This window comes from Lates calcarifer, linkage group LG10 (genome assembly GCF_001640805.2).
Source record: "Lates calcarifer isolate ASB-BC8 linkage group LG10, TLL_Latcal_v3, whole genome shotgun sequence".
Taxonomy (NCBI): Eukaryota; Metazoa; Chordata; class Actinopteri; family Centropomidae; genus Lates; species Lates calcarifer.
Window position 1 is genome coordinate 22,729,811 of NC_066842.1, and position 15,300 is coordinate 22,745,110.

General features: G+C 38.2%; 1 protein-coding gene across 2 annotated transcripts in view; it reads left to right on the plus strand.

Moving 5' to 3' along the window:
• necab2 (N-terminal EF-hand calcium binding protein 2) overlaps nt 1–14,908 on the plus strand; it is a 115,339-nt gene extending 100,431 nt beyond the window's left edge. For both annotated transcript variants that reach the window (XM_018703590.2, XM_018703591.2), the window contains 4 exons: nt 2,815–2,927; nt 8,029–8,106; nt 8,930–9,021; nt 11,211–14,908. In XM_018703590.2, the coding sequence (XP_018559106.1) occupies nt 2,815–2,927; nt 8,029–8,106; nt 8,930–9,021; nt 11,211–11,239 (312 nt within the window). In that variant the 3' untranslated portion in view covers nt 11,240–14,908. The remainder of the gene's footprint in view (nt 1–2,814; nt 2,928–8,028; nt 8,107–8,929; nt 9,022–11,210) is intronic.
• The last annotated feature ends 392 nt before the right edge of the window (nt 14,909–15,300 follow it).

Sequence of the window (15,300 nt, forward strand, 5' to 3'; positions counted from 1 at the left end):
TTTAAGGTAGACTGACTGTACAGCAGTTATAAGTCTGTCAGGTTCCATCATTATTATGGGTGCTTCAGACATACACACCCATGCAATCATTGCCTCATAAACCATAATAACATATAAATCATAATAACATATACACACATAACAGCCGGGTGTTCATTCATGCAGTTTAATGTTGCTGTGTAGTGCTGTTGTCTCATGACGGCAATTTAAGTTAATGGCTGCAGATAAACAGAGATGTCAAGAGATAAACATCATTACATGGCAATGAAACAGACAATCAAAGCGATAGAGGTTCACTAGCACACAAGTGGATGCAGATGTGTTGAATAGTTAGAGCCTGCATGTGTACAAGCTGCAAGAACTGTAGCTAATATCTGCTAAATATAGAGCTCTCTTATTAGGATGTTAAACATGAAGTTATTTCCAGTTACTCAACAGCTGCATGATCTGATATCTAATATCTGTCCTGTTAATAGCAACAACACTTCCTCTGTACAGTTACTGCCAGTATCTTAAAGACAGCTGGGAATATTTTGCATTACAGAGAAAAGGAGCGAAATATTAAAAACACAACCAGACAGTGTCAAAAACACAGCAGCCTCCAGGGGTTACCCACAGGGTTTACCTTCCAAAATAGCTTGAGACAGAGGAAGAGAAGAACAAGGTGGAGGAAGACAAGGGAGGAGGAGAGAGGGAGCAGGGACAAAGGAGCTGGAAGAGGGTTTGTGTCAGGTAAAAAGAAGTAGATGAGGTAAAAACAGAACCAGAAAAAGTGCACAGCACTGAGGTGGGAAAGGAAAATAAGCCAAGCCCAAGTCAAATTGATCAGTAAGTACTTTTGACAGTTGGAGGAACAAAGGGCTATATGCTTAAAGGAAGACTGCAAACTAAAACAGATGTTAGTGGTTTATGTATCTTGCATTTCTCAGTTTCATTTCTGTTTATATTGTCTGTTATGTAAGGAAAAATGCAAAGTGTCTAAAATGTTAATTGTGCAGTTCCTATGAAAGAGTGCAATGTCTTCATAGTATTTTTCAAAAATTTCCATCCATCAAAAAGAGGGAAATTCTGAGTGTTCAGCTTCTCTGACAAGACATTTTACAACGAACCTGTTGTCTTGTATTTGTTGCATCATAGTCAGGCTGTATTTAACAAACTCATCATGTTATACTACAACAGTCAAGTACAAAGTAGCATAAAATGGAAATATATACATATATAGTAACTTTTCACCACTGCAAGAGTCAGGTCATTGGATTATGAATAATGTTGCAAATAACAATAAATTACGAAGAAGACATAATGGGATTAGAGAAAGTTGTTGTATCAACACAGTAAATTATAAAAAGCAATAGTCAACTGCAGGAAAATCAAGTCAAGTCAAGTCAAATTTTATTTATATAGCGCCAATTCACAACAGAAGTTATCTCGAGGCACTGTACATATAGAGCATGCTGTACATATAGAGTCTAGACCGTACTCTTTATCTTATAAAATTTACAGAGAAAACCCAACAGTTCCCACCATGAGCAGCACTAGGTGACCGTGGCAAGGAAAAACTTCCTTTTAAGAGGCAAAAACCTCAAGCAGAACCAGACTCAAGGTGGGCGGCCATCTGCCTCGACCAGTTGGGTTTAGACAGAGAGAGGGGTGGGGGGATGGGGAAGAGAAAGACAATATTGCAGATACACAGACTAAGTCAAAAAGTAAATAGTAGTAGTAATAATAATAATAATAATTATTATTATATATAATAATTATTATTATTATTATTTATTTTTTTTTATTTATTTTTTTTATCATAGCTATATATAACAGTACAAGATTGTCTGAGGATAGATTTTATCAAGACACAGAACACATTGACGTGGGCACATAATGAGTCACTGGGTCTGTGTTTTTTGTATGTATGCAGCTGTGTGTGTGTGTGTGTGTGTGTGTGTGTGTGTGTGTGTGTGTGTGTGGTGTGGTGTGTGTGGTGTGTGTGTGTGTGTGTATGTGTATGTGTGTGTCTACATAGACCTAGAATGTCAGCTCAGAATGAGCTTGACAGACAAACCTGACAGGCTGACACTGACACCTTTTTCTGAAAATGATAAATAATAGATTAAGAAATAATAACCCAGTAGTCTACTGTGTGTGTGTGTGTGTGTGTGTGTGTGTGTGTGTGTGTGTGTATGTGTGTGTGTGTGTGTGTGTGAGTGAATGTGTTTTATGCAGTCTTCTTTAGACACTGCTGCAGTTATCTAGGTCGTAGTGGATGAATCTTTAATTGCACTGTAGTGAGCTACAGTAACGAAGGCATCTCATCTGATCGAAACCAATGCAGAGGCAGTTCTTTTTTTTCTTTTTTCAATTGCAGATAGTCCTCCAGGCTGTAATTGTAATGCCCTTTTCAGCTTTCCTCATACACACAAGCATGCAGAGATATACACACCCTTCATACATTAAAGTATCTGTTACATACTGAGAAGGGAGCAGCTCTACTGTACAGGTGATGAACCAAAGTATTGGACAAACTGATATTTTGACCCAGTCCCAGCTCTAAGCACTTAGTTACAGTTGGGGAAAGATTGTGGTCTTAATTATTTAAAAAGTTAATGCTGACTTGAAGCTTGACACAGTAATTACATCTTCTCCACAATGTACAGTATCTGGCAAAGGAAATTAGAAGTATCTGAATGTGTTTTGTGTAGAGAAATGAGACATGTCAGTGAGAAATGTATGTTTGTTTTCATGTCTGTCTGCTTGTACCAGATACAATGGCTTACAGTGATATAAAAAATTGCCCTCTCTGTCTCTCTCTGTCTGCAGTCCTTGTGGTTGATTCGTCAGGAGATGGTGGTTTCCCAGAAGAAGCTTGGCGAGTTTTGTGAGGCTCTGAAGCAGTACCTGAAGAATGTCTCCGCTCAGAGAGACTGCTTTCAGTAAGTCTCACTGCTGTGCAGAATTTTCACAACTGCTCTGCTGTTGCTGTTGCACCACAACCCCAATTATTTTAAATATTTAATGTCTTCCATTTTCAGTGTCAGGACCTCACTGTTTTTCTCACCTTATTAAGTACTACCTCAAATATTCCCTGCTTCCATCTTTTTTGTTTTTTTCTGTGGTCATGTGTGTGTATATGCTTACAGTTAAGCTGTACAGTTAAGCTGTAAGTAGTGTATTGTTATTTTTCCCAAACCTGAAAAAACTCTGCTGTGACTCACAGGTGGTTTGGTTCAGTGAGATACTTAATATTATACAGCATACCCAATGTGCATAATGTTGTACCTGTAATACATATATAAACCTCCTGTGCCTCCCACTCAGAGCCTCAGGGTGCTGTGAAACAGTCTAATATCCAGAGGGATTTCTCCAAATCCTGGGCTCATTATGCTGTATGCATAGTCCAGGGTCAAATTATGCATATGCCCTTGGCAAGTCTTTAAGGTTCTGGCACTGCAACTCTTTTACCTTTGTATTATAGTTTCTGCCACCTCTTGCTGTAGTCTGTAGTTTGGAATAATGGGTGTGCAAGAGGGGTAGAGACCGAATTGAGACTTGAATATTCCGCAGAATACATTGACATAATGCATAATTTAAGACAGACTTTAAAAAATGATATCACATCTTTTAACAAATAGTTAGATCTTCCTTAACTGTTTTTTTAGTCAATAGAGGGCAGCAGAAACAACCGGCTATACATGGCCACTGGCAGCATTAGAAGATGTTTACTTTGTGGGTTCATCAGAATAATTAACTCTTTCACATACAAGTTTTAATATTATCCATTTTTAATACAAAATATTGACTGTGGCAGCTTTAAAATTAAGCACAAAACTAACAATCCTATGTGGCAGACAAGACAAGACAACACTACAGTGCCTATGAAAAGCAAACCTCACCACCTTAGATTTTTTGTTTTATTGTTTTACTACAAGGAATCATGGTTGAACACTCACTGATATATTTTGTAATATTGTACTGTAAACAAATCTCTGCATATATAATATATCTTAATTAACAAGAAATTGCATTATAACCTGAATGGTTAGGGTTGTGTGGTTTATCATTTAGTGAGTTCCCTGTCTAAAACTACTATAAATCATGATGACAAAGAAACAAACAAATCTAACAAATCTAAGATTAATATACTTAACGTATGAAATGACAGACTTAAGAAATTTCCCATGACAGGGAATATCCCTTAGAATAAAGCTAGGTCAGTCATAAAAATGAAAAGAGACGGTACTGAGGTAAATCTGTCTTTAGCAAGACATCCTCAAAAATTCTGTTCGTGTATGCTGAGGCAAGCAGGAAAGCAGATTTCCAAAGAAGAAAGGGGAAATGTGCAGAGTGCAGACAAAACTTAGACAACCTTGTAATACCCAACACAATCAACACAAGGCTGTAACTATTGACTTTAGTGGGTAGATACATTCAATGACTTTTTGATTGGGCAAGAATCATTAGATCAAGGTCTAATGATGAGAATGTTTTAATACATTTAGAACCAAAATGTTGAACATACTGTCCAGTAGCATGCAGCAACATCTTTTATAGCTGTACCAAGCCCATTCCAGTAATTTATTTCACCTTTTTTTGTGACCTGCTAACAGAATAGTGACAATATATCTTTTAATAAAATGGTGCCTGTGGGGAGAGGCTGTTTCAGAGCAAATAATGTCCCAAAACCACCTGCCTGGAAGACGCTGGAAAGTAGAACAGGGCAAAGGTTTTGCAGTTTGAGTGTTGTTGTGTCTCGGGCTCAAATGATTGTGGAAACGTTGGTCACGCTCAGTCAAAGCCCTAAAGTGAATGAGCTCTACTCAGCTGTCATGGGACAGGCTATGCTAAGAAACTTGAAATTGGACGTCCTGACCTTTTAAACCTTTTAAAGTGGTTTAAAACCTCTTTTGACACTGAACTTTTAGCAACTGACTATTTGATTTACTGATGCTGATCCAAGCACTGTTTTGGTGCCTCAATTATAAAAGCTGTTCCACAACTTTATCTTTTGTCAAACTGTGTGATTGTATGTCTGTTCTGAATGTGTGTAATATAAATGAACACACACAATTAGTATTTTGAGAAATACATTTGGATATGAATCATGTCAGTCACATTGTCCATTGTCCATAGAGACGTCAAATTCAAAGACATTTTAATATTACGTTTTAGCCAAGCTAGTGGCATGGCTTAAGGTACTTCCACGTCTGTCAGCTAGTCCACCACTTTTTAGTTTATGATTTTAGAAGAACATATCATGGTCAATTCACTGATTTTGACTAACATGAAGTTTTGCAAGAGTTTGAGTTTGAGCATAGGTGCCACTGAATTTGATATTTCAATATCAGTAACTTTGTCATCCATCCATTTTCAAACACCTTTTTTTTTTTTTTTTTTTTTTTTTTTTAACTTAACAAACCCTTTAGGATATTCAAGGTCTTTGGGAACATTAACAGCCCCTTTCCTAACATATAAAAAGTCTTCACCTCGGTGAGTCACACACTCAGGCAAACTTACTTCACACTCTGCTCCCGGAGGACAAAAACTTTTAAATGCTTAGCTGTGGTCAAGAAACAGCACACATGGGTGGGAGAGGCCTTCAAGTGTAACACTACAGTTATCCAAATGCTGCTAGTGGTTTGTTTTATGCTGCAGATTTTTCACTGGTTCATTGTCCTTTGTTACCTTCTAACTTTATCAGTAATAGGCAGGGTAGCACAATGCTTATAGGTAACTAAATAATGCATGAGAGGGAAGACAGGTTTGTTGATGGAGGGAGCCTGCTTATTACCTTTGAACAGACTTTTCTCTCCTGTGTGCTGTCTCTTTTTCTCTCTTTTGTGTCACTGCATATCTTTCCTTTTCTCATCTCCTCATCTCCTCATTTAATCTTGCACAAAGCATCTGTAAAGTATAAAGTTTATTTCTCTGCTCATTATCTTTTAGGGTCAATGTGTGATTACATGTACAAACACTTTATCATACCCTCCAGCAGCTCACACAACTTATGTTATTCCTGTATAGTGGAGATGTTTGGCAGGTAGCAGCAGCCTGTCTCCCAGTGCCCTCTACAGGTTTAGGGAAGAACTACAGAGGTTCAAAAGACAGTTATCTGGTGATTATAGAGCATTTTAATGGGTCAGGAGAAAATTCCTGGCTGAATAGCAGTGCTCAACCATACAATACCACAGTTATAATGTACAGCACCTCAAATGCTTATGCAAACAGTGTCCCTTTTTATGTTGAATTTCCAATGGAAGACACATAAAATTAAGACAATTATATCAGTAAAATATTTCCCCATCACAAATCATCTGTTGATGCCATTAAATAAAATAATTAATAAATATTGCCTTCAGTCAATAACGTGATTTTTTTATTTCACTATTATACACAACAGTAGTGTCATTACTACAAAAATGTAAAACAGTAACAGTGAGAACTGGATGTAATAATTCTCTTCACATGTGTATATCAGTACCAAAGTAGCAAAACTCAGCATACAGCAAAGGTGTGGGTATTTGTGGTGATTTTGGAGAGGTCTTCGCTTGCACCATGAAAACTGCTCTTTGATAACTGAAATCTTTGAAGATTGAAATGAAAATTATGTTTGTGATAAGAGGTACCCTGAGCAGGCATAAATGCATGTGTAATTTCATGCTGAAACAAGTACCGAAATTATACTGCACCACCCGATCTTCATCACAATCTCAGCTGCTCCACTTCTCTCAAATCGAAGTGTATGGAGCCAGAAACTTACAAAACAGGCATAAGTGTAAATAATGGAACCGAGTTCGACAAAAATAGGATAGCACTGGTTTTGGTTATTAGAGGCTATTGTGTCTTGTCAAACTCTCATTATACCTCAAAACATTTTCTTTACAATGATTAGTGTTTGTGTTTGCAGTTCACAGTAATCTTGAGACTTCATCCAATGGAAAGTGTTCTTAATAATCTGATGGTGAATGTTGGATGCTACATAATAAGTCATCTATGTACCCTGCTTACTCTTCAAGACAATGAGTTATGTAGTATGATTACTGGTTCCAGCAACTTAAAAACCGCCAACCTCGTGAGCTGTTTTTACTCAAATACATGTCCAGGCATCTTCTATACTGAGAGCAAAACTAACTCAGTGATGAAGACACTGACAAGACAGTGACATTTCTCTTTTCACCTATGCTTTCATGGGCTACAGCTGTGAAAGTCAGTGTCTGAAGTCATGTCAACCGTAAACATTAAAATAAGAATAGCAGAATGTCATCAGCAGCACAGGCTGGTGGTTTAGAGTAACTATAATCAATATTTTTTTATATTAAGAATGGATCAGATGACTATATGTAATGTCATAGGGAGGATTATCACCAGACGCTGCAGTTCCCCTCACCCCTGTGGTGTGTTTTAACATCTCTCAGCTCGTTGTTTTGGTTTGACCACCCACAGCCCCACCCAACCCCCACCCCTGAACTGAATGAATCCTAATAAGTTAATATGGACCCCTGGATTATTTCCAGTACCTTGTTGAAATGATACTTCCAACACATTCTCGCCCCTCTGGAGGCAAAATGGAGCCTTTGTTCATTACGGCAAAGTGTACCCAATAAAGTGCCTCATAGAATTGGCCAATAACATCCAACATCCCCCATTTGCACTGACCTGTTCACACATTGTTCTGCTGTATTATTGCAGGTTTCATTTTTATAGATGGGATGTAATTTCCACGCCCTCATCTTGGTGCTGTGACATCAATATTGTGCTGGGATAGGAAGCAATTCTGTTTCTTTTTCATCTAAACACAGTGTCTTTGATGTGCACTTACTGTGACTTTTGTTCCTTCCCTTCCTGTCCTTACTTTATATTCTTTCCATCCTCCTCCTTCCATCCATCCTCTTGCCTTTCTTTTCCACCTTTTTCACTTTTTCTCCTGCTATGTCTAATCTATATATCTATATGTCATCAATCTACTGTATAAATGCATCTTGTCTTCACATCCCTGTATTATCCACTCATTCCCTTTCTCCTCTGTCTCTGCTCCAGTGTGACTGCCGTGCGCCTGCCGGATGGTTTATCCTTTGTCGTCTATGAGTTCTGGGATGGAGAGGAGGAGTGGAAGAGGTGAGTCTTCAATCACATCTGGCTTAAAAGAGAATATTTCAGTCTTAAACCCAAGCTCCTCTCTAATAACTGTCATTCATGTCAGTATTAAGAGGTTTTTGATTTCCTCTGAATTGTGTAAACAAGCTTTTTTTTTAAAAAAAAAAAAGTGTTAATGCATTTAATATTGCTATCCTACTGTGATACTAAAAATGAGCCAAAGCAACAGGCAGAATGACACGTGTAAATGCTGAGGGAGGCCCATTGCAGCAAAATGTTTTATTCCCAATCCACTTTAAAAGTATTAAAGTCATTACTGAGTGTGGACATTCATTTTGTTTCTGAAAATGCCCTTGAGTCAGCACTCTGCCTCCTCTGAAAGTTTTTTGGAGCTGAGCATGCCGTTCCTTCCTGCCATTGTTTTCATTGATTGGTGATTGCCAAATAAAAGAGAGGGCTCACTTTTCTTCCATTACTGTCATGAGCCTGTTGGAGAAATTCCTCCCCCTACACATTTAATTAGCATTCTTCAGCCATTCACTCGCTCCAGAGTTGCTGAAGCACTCAAGTTGCATCAGGTTGTCATGATTTAGTGATGGTGCTGGGCACGAGGAGAGGCTGCTGATGTTGCTGCCTGCTGATCTGAGTTTCTGCTCCACTGCTCACAGCATCTCACTGCCATTAATATTTCAACTCTTACAGTAAAGGCTAAGGGCCGTGCTAAGCGGTTTGAGGCTGTGTGTGCCCGCGTACGTTTCTGAGTGGCTGCAGATGTGAGCACACGTACACACATGTGGTGTCTGAAACTGTATGTGTGCTCTCTCACCCTCTCCTTTGATTACAGGCACCTCCAGTCGCCCCCCAACAAAGCCTTTCAGCATGTGAAGGTGGATACACTGTGCCAGCCAGAGGCTGTGTCCTCTGTAGCCGTGCCAGGTCAGTGGTAAAATACTAACTAATATATTAAATATTACAGAATTCATATTTTTTCATCTGTTAAAGGAGAAGTCCAATGATTTCAGATATGAAGATCAGTTTACTTGTTATGAGAAATATGCCATGGTGAAAACATCCTAGACTATGATTGAGTCTAAGCTTGAAACACATGGGCATCTGCCAAGCAGCGGGTTGCATGATGGGATGTGTAGGATTCTATGTTTTTGGAGAATGATCCACATTAGTGACTAAAAGCCAGGATAAGTCTGTTCCAATACCCATACTTGTGATATTTCAGATAATTGCTCATGTGACATGTTTGCAATAACAGTACCAAAAACACTTGGCAAGATGTCACTATAGCTCACGAGGATAGATTTAGTTAAACAGACCATTGCATCACTCAGTCTAATACATGACTCAGTGCAGCTAAGATGATCTGCTGTTTTTACTTTATTTCCATACAAACAACAGATAAAAATAGAACCAACCATACTTGTACAGTATTACCATGACAATAAGGTAGCAGTGAAAACAAACATGACCCCGGTCTGAATACAGTTTTGATTTTTGATAAGTGATCACCATCTTGCAGCTTCTGCCAACATTGCATTTTTGTCAGTGACACTTCAGAGAATGTATTATTTCTTGCAAATGTTTATACAGTGAGATGTGGTGGAAAAGTCACTGCTGAATCTGAGCAGCAGTGAGGATTCTGCTGAGAGAGCTAATCCTCCAAACATTTAGGACACAGCATCAAGTACAGAAATATACATGAACATGAGCTTAGTATAGATTGCAAGATAATATTAAAGCTTCAGTGACATGAGGAGGAGGTTGGGGAGGTGCAAAAAGCACTGACATTAGAGAGTCACGCAGAGTAATAGAGACAGCTTATAAAGGCCACCTAAAACACATAGAATACTGTATGATTGGATAATACTGGTCACCTAGTGGATGCATCAATAAACCAATGGTATGATGGTCAGCTAATACCAGAGCTAATACCTAGTGCTCTACCTGAACTAATGCTATGATTCATAGTGTTTGGATGTGAATAATGATAGTCACTACAAATCCACTACCAAAACCAGGCAGTACATTACTCCCAACAAGTACACTGTAATGAATTGGGTTCACTTAGCCTGAAACAAAGAAAATGCACATCAAGTGTGTGTTCAAGAAGACCCAATATCTCAGTGTCTGCTGCTTCAATTTTGATCATACTTTTATTTTTATCAAATAATGCAAGTCTTCTTCCAATCAATAAAGGTGTAATAGTAAATCAAGTGGCATACACATTTAATCTGCTGATTATATTTTAGATTAGCTGATCCATTGTTTCAGTTTGTAAAAAAAAAAAAATATATATATATATATATATATATATATATATATATATATATATATTAAAAAAATAGTGTCCCCACAGCCCGAGATGAAGCCTTAAAATAGATTGCTTTGTCCAATCAACAGCCCAGTAAAGAAATAAGACAGAGAGAAGCAGCAAATACTCACTTTTGAGGAGCTTAAATCAGTGAATGTTTGATATTTTGTCTTGATAAACTACTTAAATTATTAAGAAGTCATTAAAAATTGTAGGTCATAAATCATTAAACTTCTCAGCAATGAATAGAAAACAGAGCAAAACAGAAGAGAATTTAGTCTGTAATGAAAATAAGAAAATAGTACACAATTACAGAGCAGAGGTTTGATAATACAATATCTTCATAATCCTTAAAAAAAACTGATTATTGTTTAGTCAGTGCTGCTGGCTGTGTAATTATATGAAGCTCAGGGGCATTACTCTGAACAATTAAAGCAACTTGGCATTGAAAATGGCATCATTTAAAACAACTGACACTGGCATGCATCCATACTCTGAGGCACAGGCTGTCAGTGACATGAGGTGATGGCTGGCAGATGGCCATTTGTACTTTTTTCTTGTCTTTCTCTCATTTTTAATCCATCTCTCTTCACCCGTGCCCTCTGCTCTTCTCTTTCTCCACCCTCACACTCTGTCTTTTTTTTTTTTTGCCAAATTTCTCTTCATCTCTATTCAATCTGTTTCTTCTCATTCCCTCACATGTCTTTTTGTCTGTGCTCCCTTTGGGGCTCATTTTCTTTTCAATCTCTTTTTTTCTTTCTAACCTCTGTCTCACTTGTCATCCCTCCCTCTCTCTTTGCAGCCGCCTGGTGCAGCGTGAACAGGGACTGAGCATGAAGATATTCAACTACAAGCCAAGACTCCTGGACGCTCCCTACTTCCTCTTTAACTCCCCCTCCATCTCTAAAACCTTTCCCCCCAGCATTTCACCCACTCTCACTCCTATTCCTCTCCTCTTTCAACCCTCACATTTCTCAACACTTTTTGTAAGTACATGTTTACACAGTGCAAATGAATGGTGTCAACTGCAGTGAAAATTGAACAAACAGTGCATTTTACAATGTGAGATTACCTAAATGCATTTGCATCTCACCATGATAGTTTGCTAGCTCAAGATTTTGGATGATTTCATGTTTCAAGCACCGTTGAGCCAGTGGTAAGGTGGAGTTTGTCATGTAGCAAGGACCCCAGGGTTGAGTTTTTCATGTAGCAGTAACTGTTTTTGGGTAGTGCATTTGGGAATGTGGCGTTTTTTTTTTTGTTTTTTTTTTTCTTTTCCACTTGTTAAGGTTGACTTTATGGTAGAAAGTCATTTCATGATAGCTGCTCACCCCACATTTGCTCTCATACACAGAATTTAATTATTCTGTTTTTTTGTTTTGTAAAGGACCACATGCTTTGGACATTATTCTCACATCAGCCATTCTAAACTCTCATTGACATTGAGTACATTAGGACTACCGACAGACCAGGTTGCAGATTAGTTTGCTATCTCAGGAACAAACTGAATGCTTGAAGTTAGCTAGCTCACTAGCTAGCTGTCAGAGACTTAGTTTTCTGAGTCCCTAAGTAATCGAGTTGGCAAAAAAAAAAAAATTGTTGTGGTGAAATCCATGAAGGCTTTTCAGGGAGTGGATGGGTTTGTAGAAACTGGATATGGACCAAAGCAAGCTAGAGCAAAAAGCAGTAAAGTCACATGGCTCAGTAACTTGATAAAACATCACCTAACCCACAACACACAAATGAGAGAGTGACAGAGGTGGAAAATTCTCTTTCAGACACTAGCTCAGTGCACTTGCATGCTATGAGAAAACAAGGGTTACACTTGTAACTTTAGTCTTGAATGCCTGCTGACATGTTTCGTCCATGAATGTATGATTCAGCTTCTTCAGTGTCTGATTTCAGGGGAAAATAACTAAATATATTCTTATATATAAGCCAATATGTTATATTAGTGTAAAATGCAATCTTTTATTTTTTTCATCTTCTTATTTGTTTTGTTGTGTCATTATTCTACACCTCAAGAACTTCACAATGGCTGCTGTGGGAGTAATGTCTATATAGGTATGAACTTGTTTAGCATTTGTTAAGTTGAACACAGCAGATTTTTCATGATTAACAAATCCCCATGCAAATGCTAACACATAGTGAAACATTTAGTTATATTGATTGATGTAGCTATTTTTCATTCAACGCTTTGAGGTTTAGAGTTGAATCCCTGAACATTGACACCAGGGCCATTGAAAAGGTGAGATGAATCATTTTGCTGTCAAAGGATAATTTCTGACTTAGACAAGAGTCTGCTGCTATCATGAGACAGAAGAGACTAAGTAGAGAGAAAAAGACAGCGCCTCACTGTTCTCCATGAAGCTAAACATTGTTTTATTTTTGCCTTCTGTTTGTGTATTCCTTGTCAGAATTGGCGATGGGTAGCTTATATTAGCTGTGTAAGTCTAGTAGAGATTGTACATAATGAAAATGTTGTTCTATTATGATTATATTTGTATTGATTGACATCTTTTAGTGCTATGGTGCACATTTTTCCTCAGTGGAGGTGGCAGTAGCTTTATAGGTGCTGCAGTTTAACAGTTTCTTTGAATCAGAATACCGACCATCAGAAACAGAGACACTCACCTGAATGACATTGACTATAAAGCCTTAAACATCACCACATGCTAGAGGAGGTTTCAAAGGTTTTCAAAAGATCACTTTCCTTTTTTGATGTGATGTAAACTCCCAGTAAGCAGGAAAATGACCACTAGTGGTCTTTCAGTGTAAGCCTCTTGGTATCAGACTACGCAACACCTATCTCGTGTTGCATTAACACATTGACACAAAGACAGTTTCACAGGTTGCATTAGATTTCTGCACACCAGGCATATTCAGTTATGAACGCATCACTAGAAAAGTAACTTTGACTTCGAAATAAGACTTTGCACCACTCAGCATACTGTAGCTGAAAGATCAACCACCATAGTATCAATATTTCTAACACATAATGATGATGTATATTGCCACTTTTGACCCTAATTCTAAGTGCAAAAAAAAAAAAAAAAAAATGGGAAAGAAGGGTCTCACAACCTATGACTCAGCAGGAACACATTATAGAAAAACTACCTAAACCTAGATCCCTGTTGGTGCAAATCTAGGCCAGAATCAAATGCAGGATGAGTCTGATCACTGGGTATGGTCTTTCAAAAATTAGGCAAGACCACCCTCATGAAACCCTGTTGAGCATATCATTCTCATGTGATCAATGACAGTATCATTTCATGAGGGTCTTCCTCCTTACTACAGAGGACATTTAGTGCAAAGTGTTTATGTCAGGTTCAGTTTCTTTCTACAGTCCAAATACATGCAGTTAGACTGAAACCTCTACAGTAATAAATATGGTTAAGTGTCTTTGAAACAACTAGACTGGCAGCCTTTCCTTTGTTCAGTCCATTACATACTGGGATTCAGTCAAGGTGAAGTATTTTGGCCACTCCCATGTTCATGGCAAATTTGTTGGAAACTGATCAGACCCACTGTTGCATCTGTTCTGACCTTTCTTGATTTTCACCCATTCACGCTTGGATGTACTGAGGTCAAAATCGGGTCAAAATCCCCTAGATGCTTCAACTAACCTCACCACCACTAACACCAATATACTGTAAGCCCACCACACAACAACCAAACTCTCATTCAGAAAGCACAATGTACAAATGAGTGAATATTGTGACTTAAAGATACAGTATATTAGAGATTATTGAGTATGATGAGAGTATTTAAAGAGATATGTATAGTATACTGTTTATCTGGTTCAAGATTTGTTGATGAATCACTTCTTTATAGCTCTTTATAGCTACTTTCAAAGGTGCCATCTTACCATCCGCCTCACTGTTGGGTCTATTTTCTCTCTTTTCATCTGTGAATGACAGCCAGTCTGTCATCTGCCAGTACTGTGGTAGCAGTGAATGGGAATACAGCTACACTGATACAAATGTTGATCTAGCACCATTACCTTCTTTTAGAGCACTGGGCTGCACTGAGCAGGGCAGGACTGTGTGGAACGTGAAAGTGCTCAATATTATTATATATACTATAAGATAAATTTGTATTACAGTAGGCTTGTAACAGGCATGCAAAGGCGTTGCTGCTTTATCTGTGAAACCAGCTGTCCAGCTGTGAGTTCAACTGGACCTTATTACTGTGTCAAAGCAAGCAGAGATTCAGCTGTACTGGAGCTAACCCGCAACAAAAGCAGATGTATGATGACGTTACCTTAAGATCCAAAACAAGTGTTTCAAAAAAATACAGCGACATAACGTTCAGATCTACGGACATTTTGGACACAAAATCCTAAACTTTGTCTTGTGTCCCCAGAAGCAGAAATCAATACATCATAATACTGTCCGTGCCTTCATCTTGTCTTGCCTTGATTATTGCAGTTAATTATTTATTTGCCCATGGTCTTGACTCACATTCATTGCTGCTTCTATAACACTGTAGTCTGCAGCCAAGCTAGTGACAGAGTAACAAGAACTCCACAGGGCAACTTTAACCTGTCACAAAAATAAAATGACTTGGACTCCAAGTGCCACTAAAAACTGCATCAAATCTTTTTAATGTTCAAGAAAGAGCTGCTGTATTCTGAATAGAAACATAAAGCCATATTGCATGGATTGATGTTTACATGTCAGTGACTACACTACACTGATAGCCATAGTTTTACAGTAATCGTGCGCCCAGCTAAATGCAGCCCACATGCTCTAATCAAGGGTTTCTTTCCCGAACATTGTGCCCAGCTTGGTTGGGTTGTGTATATGAGGTAGATAGTGAGTGATCTGTCAGAAATGCCAATACTGTTCCCTGTTGATACATTCCTGAATGTCCCTCAGACTGTGCAACCT